The 14,987-nt window shown below is 46.9% G+C and overlaps 1 protein-coding gene across 3 annotated transcripts in view; it reads right to left on the reverse strand.

The window, feature by feature from the left end:
• The window catches only part of MYRIP (myosin VIIA and Rab interacting protein), a 343,082-nt gene that overhangs the window by 5,949 nt on the left and 322,146 nt on the right, over positions 1 to 14,987 (reverse strand). For 2 of the 3 annotated variants that reach the window (XM_028107181.1, XM_028107183.1), the window contains 2 exons: positions 8,568 to 8,762; positions 1,525 to 1,686 (listed from right to left, as the gene is read on the reverse strand). In XM_028107181.1, coding sequence (XP_027962982.1) covers positions 1,525 to 1,686; positions 8,568 to 8,762 — 357 coding nt within the window. The remainder of the gene's footprint in view (positions 1 to 1,524; positions 1,687 to 8,567; positions 8,763 to 14,987) is intronic. The other variant, XM_028107182.1, reaches the window with a different exon arrangement.

Raw genomic sequence — 14,987 nt, forward strand, 5'->3', positions numbered from 1 at the left:
TTTAGCTATTTGACCTTGGCAAGTGGTTTAACCTCCCTGAGCTCAGGCTCCCTAGAAATAAAAGGGGAAAATAACAGTAGCTATGTTATGGAGTTGCTGAAAGGATTAATTACAATAATGAGGTCAGGTGTTGAGTACAACTCGTGGCACCAAGTAAGGCTCACTGAACACTAGGTATTATTGATAACATTACTGTCACATTAAAAAATGTATAAAGACTAGGCACATTCAAACACATAGAACATGGGCATTTTGGACTCCAGGATTTTCTGCCATAAAACATGGCTCCAGTAATTTAAGACTAGAAATATCTAGAGCAGGAATAACTATCAAGTAAAACCCTGCCAAACACCCATAAATGATATTACTTCCTGCTAAACCACTCAAGAAGTATTTGCTGCAAAGTATACCCCCAGAAAACAAATGATTTGATTCTACTGTATATAATTTTGATCATAAATTGATTAAATGTTGGGTGGAAACCAACATTCCATTTCTGGAAAATAATTTGTACTTGAGGAGAGATGGTTTTCAGCCATTCTTGCTGATAATGAATAGTCGACAGCGCTATGTGCAATGAGACTATTCCTAGCCTGCAGCATTAACTCATCCACAGGGTGGAGAATGGGTGCCCTCACATTCTCTAGAGTGCTTAATGCTGCCAGTAGTGGTAGGGATTTTTGACTCTCTAAAACAAACATATTTATTTAAAAAATAATTACCACTCGAGATCATCATCTTCTCTATCCATAGGTGGTTTCCATTGACCCCAGGTCCCCTAGGATGCAGTTTTAAGATGCAAGGTCTGTAGAAATATCACTGAACCAGAGAGGTCTATACTGAGCGTATACCATAGAGACCAGCATGTCTCATGGACCCCAGTCTGAGAATCAGCGACTTAGTCCACAGTCCATTCTGATCCAGAGTCAGAGGCCATGGGAATACCCATGAAAGCTTCAAACTAGTGTCTTCACAAAGTTACAAATAGCATCATTTCAGTTCTGGATCGGCCATATCTAAATCATGCAAAATATTGGTCTGAGAAATCCACACTTTTAATTTCATTCATTTATTCACCTCATTTTTATGGAGTGCCAAACCCATGTCCAGTATTATGGTAGGCACTGGAGTTACTGTGCTAAGCTAGGCAGCTGTAGTCTTGTCCTCATGGGGCTTTTAGTGTATAGAGGGGGAAACTGGCATCAAGTAAGTCATCAACCATGTGATCAAGGTTAGGGAAGGATGGTCTCGGGATGGAATGGGGATCTATTTGGCCAGGAGACCCACCTGTGGGTCAGGGAATTTGTCCAAGAGGAAGGTGTCATAGGTTTAAAGAGAAATCTGATATATTATCAAGGCTGTCATTTTTAAAAAGGAGGGTCCTTTTGGTGGAACCCACCCAAAAGGTCCGTGCAAGCACACTACAGAACTGATAGAAAGGCTCTGCAATCATTCTTGTGGAAGATGGGGTGCCCTCTCCCCTTTCATGATGGTGCTCCATCTGTGCAGAGAGGGAGTTCTTACCTGGAGCTCAGCATGGTGGACCTGGGCTGCTGCCGTGGCCACCTGGTCCTCCAGATCTGCCAGTTCGGTCTCATCGGTGCCACTGTGGATGCAGCGGGCGGCACCCTCCAGTTCATTCAGCTGGCCTTCCAGTCCGTACACGGTGCCTGCTGCCAGGTACACCTGTGGAGGAGGTGCAGCTTCTGAGCTCAGGTTTTGGAACTGGGACCGGGGGTGGGGGGTCCTTTCAGGGCACCTTGGTAATTCAGGGCAGTGAGAGAGAACCAGGCTCAGCACTGGGGGAAAAGTCAGGGAATGCCCCCATTTATAAACATTCTTCACACTGAAATGGTAGCATGAGGTCTTACCACCCCCTCACTGTCAACCACACCTACCCCCCAAACTTTCCTGCAAGAAAAAGCAACTTTTTTTTTAAAAGATTTTATTTATTTATTTGACAGAGAGAGAGACAGCGAGAGAGGGAACACAAGCAGGGGGAGTGGGAGAGGGAGAAGCAGGCTTTCCCCGAGCAGGGAGCCCGACGTGGGGCTTGATCCCAGGACCCTGGGATCCTGACCTGAGCCGAAGGCTGACGCTTAACAACTGAGCCACCCAAGCGCCCTGAAAAAGCAACTTCTAAGTCTTTAAAATATGATAAAATTGTCCAAAGGACATGGCGTCAGCTACATAAATTGTAAATTTGTCGAGTGACTGTAACAACCATAGTGCCAAGACAGAAGACACAAAGAGAAACTCATGATGTGATTTTTCCAAGAAAAATCTTGGTTGGCATTTGGCAACTGAAAAAAATCCAGAAAGCATAAAAGAGATGAAATTAATTTAAAACAATGACACATTTTGAGTGAATTATCTCTGATTGATGACCTTCGGCTTGCTTGAAGCAGGCTAAGAGCGTTAAGATGAACCTGCAATGTGTAGTAGGAAAACAGTTTATTTCTTAGAAAATTGTGCGATGTTGAAAGAAACAAGACAGTTTTTTAAGAGCCTTTGAAAATTAAAGAGAAAATCAGACAAAGGGAATAATCTGAGGAAAAATTAAAGGCAGAAAAATTTGACTCATGAGTTTATAAGGCGATTGCCGTAAAAAGGGGCAAACAGTAGGTACAATCGTTGGAATAATTCACACTGAGGGATACCGGCCAGGGTGAGCGAAACAAATGTCCTTCAGCCTAAATAGTAATGTGATGCAACAACCAACTACACGGAACGAGATTGATCCAAAGAAGCTAATTACTTAACGAGAGGTTTTTGAAATTTAATCAACATATGTAAAGCTCTAAACATGTAATCACAGCAATTTAGAGTCGATCTGAATGAAAACACACGGTCACACACGGCTCTTTTAACTTGAGTTAAAAATAAAACTGTTAGGATAAGCCAAGAGCTTGTGCACACAAGTCATGCCAAGTGTTTTGTACTGAGCGATGCCGAGTGTTTTTGAGGAGGGGAATAACGCTGAGGTGCTCCTACCCTGTCAGTTCCTTGGCCTGATTCACGCATCTGCATTAAAACTGGCAATTTTACAAGACATTTCAAAGTGGAGCAAAGGCAGGGGCAGGTTTGATGAATGTGCATTTGTGCCTCGCCAGGCATGATGAACTGGGTTGGGGGAGCTTCCCTCAGGGACTGACACAGGGGACGCCATGTTAAGTGATTCGTCAGTCAGAGAGGGGGCCTCGAAGCAAATGTCCACTGACAACTGCCATAGTTCAGTCGGCCCTTAGTTTTATCCTTCTTTGCCATATGCAAGGATCAGAGAACTTCTGTTTCTAAAAGATCCTCACAGTTAATGTAAGACATTTATTCTTTGTCTTGAAAACAAGATACGCTTAGTTGTTTGTCACACGAAGGAAATGATGGATATTTCAAAGGGGGAGAAAACATTAAAAATTTGTGTCTTAAAAGTTTTGAAGTTGAAAACTTCTCTTCAGAGGGGAAGAAACTTGAGAAAAGAGAGAGGGAGGGAGAGACAAGGAGAGACGATAAAAAAATGTATTTGATAAGATAATTTAAAATAAAGACTTACAGGGTTGCACAATGAAACAAAATCTGGAATGATTATGTAACCAAACGAATAATCTCAGTGAGTGTGGCAATGGGGTTAAACATAACTTGTCATAACTTTGGTCTCAGGAACCTTGATTTTTCCAGAACACACAAAACTCAACATCATTACATCATACAGCTGTGTCATCCTAATAGTCTCTTGTTTTGTCTTCAACATGGTCATCTGCTAATGTTCTTTGTTTTCTCTGCCAAATCAAAACAATATGAACTAGTTCCAAGCCCTCAGCAAGGCCAGAATGTTCATCTTTTACTCCGTGTTCCCTGAAAGTGGGCTTTGCTGGCACGAGGGGGTAAGGGAAGGTTCCCTTGCTCGTGGCAGTCCCTGAGGTGGGTGCTATTATCATCACCATCTTAAAGAGGAGAACATTTGGTCCTGGAGGGTGAGTGACTTCCCCAGGCCTCGAAGCTAGGAAGTGATGGAGTTGGGATTTGAGCTCCCGGGGGCTGATGTCAGATCCCATGACTTTATCCATCCTGCCCTGTGATGCCCTGATACTTAATCTCATTTGCACCGTTATGACCTTTTACATTTGAAACTCTGACCTAATGGTACTCGAGTTATTGTGGTTATAGATCAACCTGATGTTGGTTCTGTTGCTGGGGGTGAAATAACACAAGTTAACATGCTATAATGATGGAATGTTATTCTAGTCTTAAAACACAATCCATTTGAAAACCATTAACCTGGAATTGCTGGCTGAGTAAAGGCCCACTTTTGGCGAGAACCATGGCTACAATGTCTGTGTAAGCTAGGTCTTCTCCAAGCTCCAGCCACTGATGCCCATGACCCCATGGACTAGCTCCTGGTTCAACTCATCTTCCTCAAAGTGGTTCAAGGGACTAGAACGGGTGTTTCATTAAGGAAGGGCTTTGTGGGCAAAGCCTTTAGGGTAAAGAGAATTAAACAGATTTCTTCACTGCAGGACTTCTCAGAGTCTTTAATGTGCTAACACGTCTCTCAATTTTCCTAGAAAGACTATACAGACTGCTGAAACTGATTTGATTTTATAGCATCCTTGTCGGACTTGCCTTCCATGAAACACATTATAGAGGACTACATCTAGACAGTAATTGATAGCATTTCTTGCTTGCTCTTGAAGGCAGAGGACCACTGAAGTAGCCCAGCTCCACATCCTCTCCTGTGCCACGGGGGTGCCCGAGAGCCTTGAGAAGGAGGACCAACATCCTCTGCCTGCTCCTGGATTCTGTGGCAGAGCTGGGCTCCATCATGGGGCAGTTCTACTGTGTCTGCTGTCACTATAGACACCATGGGCTTTGGTGTTGCCAAAAGTTACAGGGCAATGCTAAAAGGGAAGTTGGGGCTGTCCCTGCACTACCTCTGTGCTGGGAATTATGGGGTGCCTCAGGCTGTCGGTTGGTCATTTAGCAAAGAAGAGAATGAAGAAGCTCCTCCAGTGGGGGTGGTGGGGGTATGAGGGAGCCGATTCATCCCTCCCAGTCATAACCCTGCATAAATCCACAAGGTGGCCTCTGTGGGTCCCTACTCCTCACACCAGGGGTCTGAGAATGATCTGCCAGGGGTTCTGTTGAGCCCTAGATCCACTGTTTACCCTCCTCTGCCCCGCCTTGTTCTCAGTGAGGCTGACCTGTCTGAACATCATCACCCAGGCTCCCTTGCTGGCTGGGATGGGTTTGGCCAATGGAGACAACCAGCAGGAGATCAAAGGCAGGAGGAGAGGGAAGTTTGTCTCCGTGCCCCTGCTCTCTCCCTGGGCGGGCTGCACGGTGACTGCTCCCACTAGGGGGCGCTCCTCCGGGCTCCAGCTCTCCATGGACTACACTGTCCAGGGGTGGGGACCACTCTCCCCCCCCTCCAGCCCCGACGGCCACTCTCTGGGTGCTGCAGCATCCCTGAACCATACCCACACCTCAAGATAGTCCCTTCCTGAAACTGTTCAGAAGGTGAGAATAAGTATCTCCGTTTCTAGTTCTGACATTCCCGGCTCCTCGGCACAAAGGAGCAAGGCAGTGGAGAAAAACGGAGGGCCCTTTAGAACACAGACAAAAAGTCCCGGTTTAATTAAATCAGCTGCACTCAGAGGCCCATTTAAGAATCAGCCCCGCCCCTGGGCTGCTCAGCTGAATTCCATCCTGGAAACCGCAGAGCAAAACCAGCCCCAGGGCTCTGTGATCTTTATCTCTAAGGAGATAAAGAGAAGAGTCATCCCTTCTCTGACTCAAAACCCTTAGAATTCAAAGGAAAGTAGATGGAGTTTCTTCCGAGGTGCAATTTGAAAAGCTGGAAGGGGGAGGGGAGGAGGGGAAGAAGGGGAAGAAACAGTTAACTCTTTGGGGATCAGGCGAGGCATCTCCCAGGCCAGACCGGGAACAGGGAGTTATTCCCCGCCCCGCCACCCCCCCCCCCCCCCCGCGCCGCCTTAGAGCGCAGGTCCCTGCTGGGGTTTCTGACATCTCACATCAGCGGGTAAGTGCCATGTGTTTCGACCCGAAAATGTTAAGGAACCCAAGGAAAGAAACGTAAGGGATAATAAAAGGATTTTACAAAATGAAAACTGCCCACAAAGGCTTTGCATTTTTCAACATGCCCCTTGCAGGAAAAAAAGGCATGTTGTCTTTGCTTTAAGTGTGCCCTGGGAACCCACTTAATGTGAGTATTTCACGTATTGTATTTTTTTTTTTTTAAATACAGTTACTTGGTAAAACAAAAACACTCCTTTCCCGGTGCACCGTATCTTGACTTTAACTTTTTCCATTCTGTGTGTCCAGGATTAAGGCCATTTTAGGACTATCAGCACTGAAAGAACTGTATCATAGACATCTTTAAAGAACAGAGACCCTCCATATTAGCAATAAAACATTTCTTCCTAAGGAAAGGACTTCATTCGTCTGAATCATATATCAGGTAAACACTCTTTGAGCACCTCTGCGTCAAACTCTGGGCAAGGGCTGGGGCTACTCATGTGAAAGACCGTGTTCTGCAGGGATTCATACATCTGAGTCTTAATCTGGGGGTGACCCGGTTCCTGCCTCCCTGCAGCTCCCCCTCCAATATTTGACGTCTGGACACATTTTGACTGTCACATTTTTAAAAACATTTTCTTTTCTTCTAAAGAATTTATTTATTTGAGAGAGAGAGAGAGATTGAGAGAACGAGTGGGAGGAGGAGCAGAGGGAGAAGCAGACTCCCCGCAAAGCAGGGAGCCCACCGTGGGACTCGATCCCAGGACTCTGGGATCGTGACCCGAGCCGAAGGCAGACACCAAACCAACTGAGCCACCCAGCTCCCTGACTGTCACATTTTGATGTCACTGGCATCTCATGGGCAGAAGTCAGGGATGCTGCTGAACATCCTTCACCCCCCACAACAAAGAATTATCGAACCCAAAATGTCAATGGTGCCCATCTAATGGGGACAGATGAGTGGAGAGAAAGGGCAGCAAAATGAGGTAAGGGGCAGATGGACCTCTACTTAGGTTTTATGGGAATTCCAAAGGAGAGAGTCTTTAACTTTTAAGTTAAAACAATTGGCATTTTTTTTTAAAACTTGAGTCATTTTTGATTTGTTGTTGTTTCAACTTTTTGCAAGAATTGCCTCTACTAACAGTTCCTGATTTCTGAGAACTGTGTTCATGACAGCACCCCACAATCAGGGTTGATTCTGCTGGCTCTGGAAAGATGGAACCCCCTGACTTGATATCACTTCCGTGGGCAGGATTATGCCCCCTGGTGACGGTGACTATGGCCCGAGTGGTTAATGTCCCAATCTCTGTGTCACCCCCTAGTCTACAGTGTTGGAAAATTCTCATCAGGAATTTATTAAAACACTCAACAATGAGTGTGGATGTTGATATGTAAGAATCTGGTACCTCTTTTCTGTCCTCCCAAGTCAGGCTAGAAAAATCCACTACCAGCACACAAGTCTGGAAGCAGGGTAGACCACTTGTGACCTACATTCTGTTGGCAACCACCCCCTTTCCCTGTGGCAGTGTTCCACCTGGATCCCCACAGGATACAGTTCCTGCATCTCCCACCCCCCAAGCTTCAGTGTGCTTTTGTTCCCAGGCTCAGCTGTACAGAGGACTGCCTGGGGATCCTGTAGACACTTTCCTTGCTTGCTTGTAGAGACGGAAGTGTCTGCTGGCTGTAGGAAAGGCCAGTTCCTTTGCCTCAGGACAACCCTGAGATGCAACTGATACCCGGGGGCTTCCTGCAGGCTCAGGTCAAAGCTACTCTTTGTCTAAGGTCACACCTTTGTTGTGGCCCCTGAGTGACTCAGTCAGTTATGCCTCTGCCTTCAGCTCAGGTCAAGATCCCAGGCTCCTGGCTTTGCATTTTTCAACATGCCCCTTGCAGGAAAAAAAGGCATGTTGTCTTTGCTTTAAGTGTGCCCTGGGAATCCACTTAATGTGAGTATTTCACGTATTGTATTTTTTTTTTTTAAATACAGTTACTTGGTAAAACAAAAACACTCCTTTCCCGGTGCACCGTATCTTGACTTTAACTTTTTCCATTCTGTGTGTCCAGGATTAAGGCCATTTTAGGACTATCAGCACTGAAAGAACTGTATCGTAGACATCTTTAAAGAACAGAGACCCCGGTGTTGGGCTCCCTGTTCAGCGGGGAGCCTGCTTCTCCCTCTCCCTCTGCCTCTCCCCCTGCTTGTGCATTCCGGCCCCTCTCTGTGTCAAACGGATAGATAAAATCTTTTAAAAAAAAAAAAGGTCACACCTTCACTTGACTGCTTCCCTTCCCCCTGTCTTTCCCCATTCCCTGACCAGCCTCCCTGGGGGAGCACTTCCCTAAGAAATCACTTGCAGGCAAACCCCCACTTCAGGGTCTGCTTCTGGAGAACCCAGCCCGAGCCCCTTCCTGAGAATATATCAGCTATGGTGGTGGTGTGTATGGTCCTTGCACTGTTCCTGATGGGTTACACCGTCATCAGTTTCTTCTTTGCACCTGCTTGCCCTAGACAGGGAACATCCCCACTGTCTTACGTTTTCTTCCAGGGAAGTCAGCTGCTCATCCAGTCTCGCTTGGTCTGTCCCGAGAGGAAACGTCCCCTTCTCTCTGTCGGGAGGGACAGATGAGAACTCCCAAGGCCCTGTGGACTCTGCTATCAGCTCCTCTGTGGCATTGATGACTTTCAGGACTTCTGTGGAGATGTTGCAGAGAGAAACAGCAGAATACTTCTGTTTGGTCCAATAACAGAAGGGGACAGAAGACAAGAACAGCACATTAACACTGACATGGAAATTCTGCATCATCATGGTGCTCATCATGAGACTGATTCCATTATAACACACACGAACATCGATGTGCCAAAGGAACAAGAAGCTAAACAATCTACCCGGCAGGAGAGCATCTGGAGGAGGCCCGATGTGACGTGGCCTAGCTTCTGTGACTCACCCTGAATTATTTGATTCTGTCCCCTTCACTGTCCTTCCCCTCCAGGGAAGGAGACCTCAAGGGGAGGCCACTCCATCTCCTGCCCACTGCTGCTGGTTTTATAGCCACACCTCGTTTTCTGGATGATATTCTACTTCCTCAACCGAGCTTCAGTCACAGACTTTGTCAGACTACATCCATGGCTCGTCCAATAGGGGGCTTTCTGGACTGGGCATTATGAGACCTGGGTTCTAGATCTGGCTCTAACTTCATTTAATGATGGGATCTTGACCCAGTTACTGTGTACTTCTGGAACTCAGCTTCGTCATCTGGTCAGTGAGTCTGTTGGAAGTTTCCCTGCAGTGTGTCAGTAGCCCCTGTGTGTTTAGCTCCCACACACCTGTTCTCAAGCCCATTCTCCCTTTGCTCTGCTGGACCATAGAGGCTGAATGGAGAAATACTCTATTTCCCTCTTCCTTCACTGCCAGGGGCAGTCATGTGACACAGTTCTGACCAGTGAGCCTGACAGGAAAGCTGGCCCAGAGGTCTCGATGAAAGCTTTTGTTTTCCTAACCAGGTGAATAGATCCGGCTGATGCTCTCCTTCCCCACTCCTGTCTGCCTTGATCACAGGTGTGCAGTTGTGACAAATACCAAAATGCTGAGTAAGGTGGGTCAGAAAGCCTGAAAGAGCCTGGCCCAGACAGCCGCAGATCAGCTGAACCACCGTGAGTCACCCCTTGCCTCTGAACATCTTGTTACATGAGAAAAATAGTCCCCTACCATTGAAGCCATTGTTGGCCAGATTTTCTGTTATTTGTAGCTGAATATATTCCTCACTGACACAAGCTTTTACATTCAGGGCTGAAAATTACAATCAGTTCAGATCTGGGCCAAGGTCATTGATGGAGAGAGGCATTGCAACCACAAAAAATTATCCGCATCTTTGAGTTCATTGGGACATAGAACAGAAGCAATAAGCTGGAGTTCAATGTTTCTGGATGGCAATGGTTTCTATTTAGAGTCAAGTTTATTTATCCTATCAAAGGGTTTGTAAACTGGAAGCCAAATATTGCCTACTGCCGACCAGGGGTGTGTGTGTGTGTGTGTGTGTGTGTGTGTGTGTGTGTGTGTGTGTGTGTGTGTGTGTGTGTGTGTGTGTGTGTGTGTGTGTGTGTGTGTGTGTGTGTGTGTGTGTGTGTTTACCATTTACCAGTAAAATGTTTCAAGAAAATCTGGAATTTTAAAGCCTTTGGTACCTTTACCTTTCTCACTCATATATCCTGGCCAAAATATTAATGATGGCTATGGCTTGATTTTACAAAGTCTTTTCCTCCAAGTAGATTCTACTTGCTAGAGGATGCTTTTGATACCCTTCCCAATTCACTAGGGAATCGATGTGTTTAAGTGACAAGTCAATGGCTGAGTCCACAGTCTAGAAGCTGGCTCTGGGCTTCCACGCTGAGGCACATGGTCTTGTATCTGTCAACCCTTTGTAGGGTTAGGGCACGTGTGCTCAGAGGGCTCCCCATCCAGTCTGTCTACTCCACAACAGCTGCTTGACTGACCCAAGAACCACACTCCTTTTGGTTCAAGGGACTTTGCTACAAACCCAAACAATTGGGTCTGGGGTGTCGGCAGAATGGGATGGAAGGATGGTGACACAGACCCAGTGGAATAAGGTCAGTGTCCCTGGGAACAGCCAGGGTCAACGCTTCACCTGGGGAGAAACTTTTGGGGGCTGTCCCCTGCTCTCCAGGACTCTGTGGCTTGCTCTGGTGGATTGTGAAGACGAACTGGGATGGTGAAGATGGACTGGGCGCAAAGTGATTTTGGCACAAAACAGCTGCCACTATTTGCTTATGTCCATTTCAGAAAAAGTGACGTTGTATGAATGAAAGCAGATTTGTCACCCTTCTCTCAGGACGTAAGTATGTGTTTAGAAAGTCTGCCCCTTATTTGGTAAAAGGGGTGTTCTTTGTACATTTTTTGAAAAGAAAGACATGTGACTAAGAGACTCAGAAAAAGACCACAGCACAGTAGAAGGGAAAGTGTGAAAATTTGCACATGTCTCCAATTAGGACAGGGTCATTAAAGGGTCAGGGTTATTAATGGAAAGGATTTAAGAGGTACTGAAAAAGGTCCTATGTCCTGACTCCAACTGAACACATCAAAGCGATAAGCTGGGCATCCCTGTTGCTTGGCGGTCATTGTTCATTCCATCTATAAATAGCCTTGTTTGTTCAACCATAGGGGTTGCGAGCTGGAAGCCAAATATTGCCCAGAGGTGTGCTTTTTGACAAGAATGCCTTCCATGAAACACATATTTGCCAATTCTCTGCAATCGCCACACTGTTCCTTCTACGCATTTTATTGGGGGTGATCTATGGTGTGCAGACGCTGCTCCAGGTGCTGGGATGAAGTGCAAAATGGATGAAGCCCCCCTCTCATGGCATGCCTTTAGTCCTACGCCAGCCACTTGACACCGGGACATACTTCCCTGGCCCCTGAAATCATCTGCATTTGCCACTAAGTCAGAATGTGGCAGTACCTGGCAGCTAGTGGGAGGAGAGCCCCACAGCTTCACCTGGAAGGTCTGTGGTCTGGGGAAAGCCCTGGACCACTTCAGAAGCTGACTAGCCTCCAGCTGGGGGAAGTGGCCAAAAAAAAAAAAAAAAAAAAAAAAAGAAAGAAAGAAAGAAAGAAAAAGAAAAAACTGGACGAGATCTCTGTCTGGTTGGTGAGCCAGATGGCGGGAGCACTCCCCACCAAGTCTGGTGGGTGAGCTCTCCATGGGGAAATACACACTGCAATCCACCAGGCTTTGCAGGGGATCAGAGGCTCCTTGCGCACAACCAAGGACTGGGCTGTTCACTTGGACATGGGGGTGGGAGTGAACAGTGCACCTACCGGAAGTTGGGATACCTGAGATTTAAGTAGCCGTATGACAGGAGCAGGGTTGCAAACCTCCCTGTTCCTTAGTTTCCTCACTGGTCCAATAAAGAAAATCAGAAGATTTGTTACAGGGCTGACACCAACTTGTTATGTAAATGTCCCGCTCCATGCCCAGTCTAGATTTAAAAGTAGAAAGCACCTTGTACAATTATGTTAAATAAAGCTATATTTAGCACCGGACAGGGTTTTGTTCAGATGAAAAGATGGTGTGGACGAGGCTGCTGGCAGGAAGCCCTGCGTGTGGGAGAAGTGAAGAGCTAGAGGATCCTTCTGCTTTATTGCTTACAGCCCCACAGAGCCGAGCTGAATGGCACAAACAAAGCACAATTTGAGAGCCCAAAGAGAGCTATAATGGTAGCTGATGGTACTCCAGAGAGTAATTATAAGGTGGATTCAATGTGACAGTTTCGTGGGATCAAATAAGGGAGAGGTGAAAGTGCGGACATTAGCAGATGGCCTAGGGGCAACTAAGGCTGGCCTCAAGGACACTTGAGGCCAAGGGCCCCATAGATAAGGATGGAAATGGCCATGCAGTAACAAGTTCAACCTTCTAGTGATCAAAGACATAAAAATTAAATGACAAATTTTATTAAGTGCCGCGTACCGGCACGATTCCCTTTTTAAATGCTTGGTGTGTGCCAACATGGAGAAGCTAGAGCATGGTTTCGGTGGTTGAGCCACCATGGGATCTGTTTGCTCCGAGACACCCACTTGTCTCGGTCTCCCAACCACTGATGGTTGCTGCTGAGAGCCCGAGTGTCCACTTCTAGGGTTCAGTCTGTGTCCCAGCCCCACGTGGAACGTCAACTCCATAATGCTGACCGCACTACCTCTGGGGTGGGCCCAAACAGCCCACACTTGGGGTACAGAAGGTGACGAGAAGCACCCCGGTTTCCTCGGTCACTCACCAGAGGCAGCAAAATAAGAAACTTCAAGAAAGACTCATGTTTCCTGCCTGCCTGTAAGCAAAAGCTGGACCAAGGCAGACCTTTCAGAAGGTTATGTACCACTCCGAGGCTGGGGTCCCGCCATGGTGGCCATTTCAATGGGCCCAAGAAAGCAGAAGAGCAGGGCAGGACCCAAGTCATAAACCCCAGCTGTCTCGCTCTTTTCTCTCTAGGGACTGCAGAGAGCAGCGAGACTTCTTTCCTTTTTTTCTCACTCCTCACAAACTTTAGCCTTAGTGATTTCTCCATCCTGTGCCCATGCACTCCCTCTTCATATAAAACATGTTGCCAGAACAAATTCCTCTTCCTTCCTCTTCCTTATAAATGGTTTGCCAAAGACATGCGGAATGCAAGGTGTTGCCAGTGGCAGATTCTGAGTTCTACAGAGTTCTACAGAAAAGGCTGTTTCTATCCTAAACGCTAGATATACTTATTAGCAATCCTTGCAAACTCTCCTGAGATTTTTTTTTTCCAGCATCATCATTCATTTCAAAGCTTTGTGTTGGACAAAGAAATGCAGACTCATTCCAAGCTGGAATAGACAGGAATGCTCCTTACCAGAATATCCCAAGCTTGCCAACACGCAAACAGCGGGAGCGCGTGAAATGCCTGGCCTCCCAGAGAGGGAACACTCTGGATGCCAGAGGACTGATTCCAGGCCCGGCTCTACCCGGGCGCACCCCCCGTGTCTGCCTGACTCAGCTGGGCCAAAACACACACACGTCTGGCTGTGTGTGATAGACTGGGGCTGTGACGGAGGCCTGGGCTGTCTATTTATTTGACTTGATATAAGTCTTGATATGATCTCATCGAATACAATGTGGGAAAAAAGCTTTGTGGGTTAAATGATGTGTGCAGGTGTCTGGGGCAGAAGAGGAATTTTTCTCGCTCTACCTTGGGAACTGTTCCGATGCCTATAACAAGAGTAGAAAAGCTAAACAGATAGAGGCCCAAGGGACCTGGGCACTAGGGTTTTTGTGAGATACAGAAGCAGGCAGTATGCTCTGAGGTCCATGGGCCAATCCATGAAACAGGGGTGGGCAGTGGTGAAACATTGTTGAGTGGTGGGCAGGGAAAGTGTGAAAATTTGCACATGTCTCCTGGACTCCCGCTCTGGCAGGGTCTTGCAAAGGGTCTCCTTGTCCGCTGAGCTCAGCAAGCATGGAGCCTATGGCTCATCATTCTTTCAGGAGCCTATACAAATGTTTTAATTTGTTTTAAAATCAGAAGATAAAAAAAGAACTCTTAGGTTCAGGAACATGTTTTAATACACAATAATGTATTAATCTAAATCAACATAGTTGTAAAATGTGATTTGTAAGTGTGTTTTATGAAGGAAAGGGCCCACGAGGGCAGCAATGCTTGGGTACGGGGAAGTCGTAAGTTGGCCTTGATATGGCTGCTCTGGAGTCCTCTGTGAGAAGGCATGCAGGCAGCAGCGGCCTGATGAGGCCTGTGCTCTGGGACGCATTGCTGCCCCCCCCCTAGACAATTGTGAAGGCCCCAAGCAGGCCCCTATGACAGGGCTGTCCGTGCACACTTAGGAGAAGCCTTCCTAGCTTTCCCCAACTGCTACAGGGAGATGGTGGGGGGTGGGGGCGGTGGGTGCCGTGGCCCTGTGGCTTCCTACTCAGGACTGATGCTAATGTGACCTCCTCATTGCACACCCCAGACCACGAGGCTTGGGAAATTCAGGTTTCACTGTCTGGGACACTTTGGGCAAATGATTTAACCTCTCTGAGCCTCTGCCGTGACAGAGATAACACCATCTAGCTCAAGGGGCTTTGGAGATTAAATTAGACAGCATGTGTCAAGTGTCCACATACTGGGCCCCTCCTCAACACTCCCCCACCCCACCTGCCCTGCTGCCTTTAGGTGGACCTGTTACTGGTGACGGCCTATGACTTAGATGCCTTCCACTGCATACCATGCTCTCGAAACAGCTTTCCTTGTCTACTTGGTGTTTTGAAGGATGCTTTTTACTGTTCTTACTGAAAAAAAGTTAAACTTTGCTGCTCTTCATTTCCCAGTTTTTTTCTTGCCAATTAAGAATATTTTAAAAAGAGGGGAGCCTGGGTGGCTTAGTCGGTTAAGCATCTGCCTTAGGCTCAGGTCATGATCCTGGAGT

The sequence above is a fragment of the Eumetopias jubatus genome, unplaced genomic scaffold, assembly GCF_037043125.1.
Source record: "Eumetopias jubatus isolate StellerSeaLion01/CBP00866 unplaced genomic scaffold, mEumJub1_p1.0 scaffold_1, whole genome shotgun sequence".
Lineage (NCBI taxonomy): Eukaryota > Metazoa > Chordata > Mammalia > Carnivora > Otariidae > Eumetopias > Eumetopias jubatus.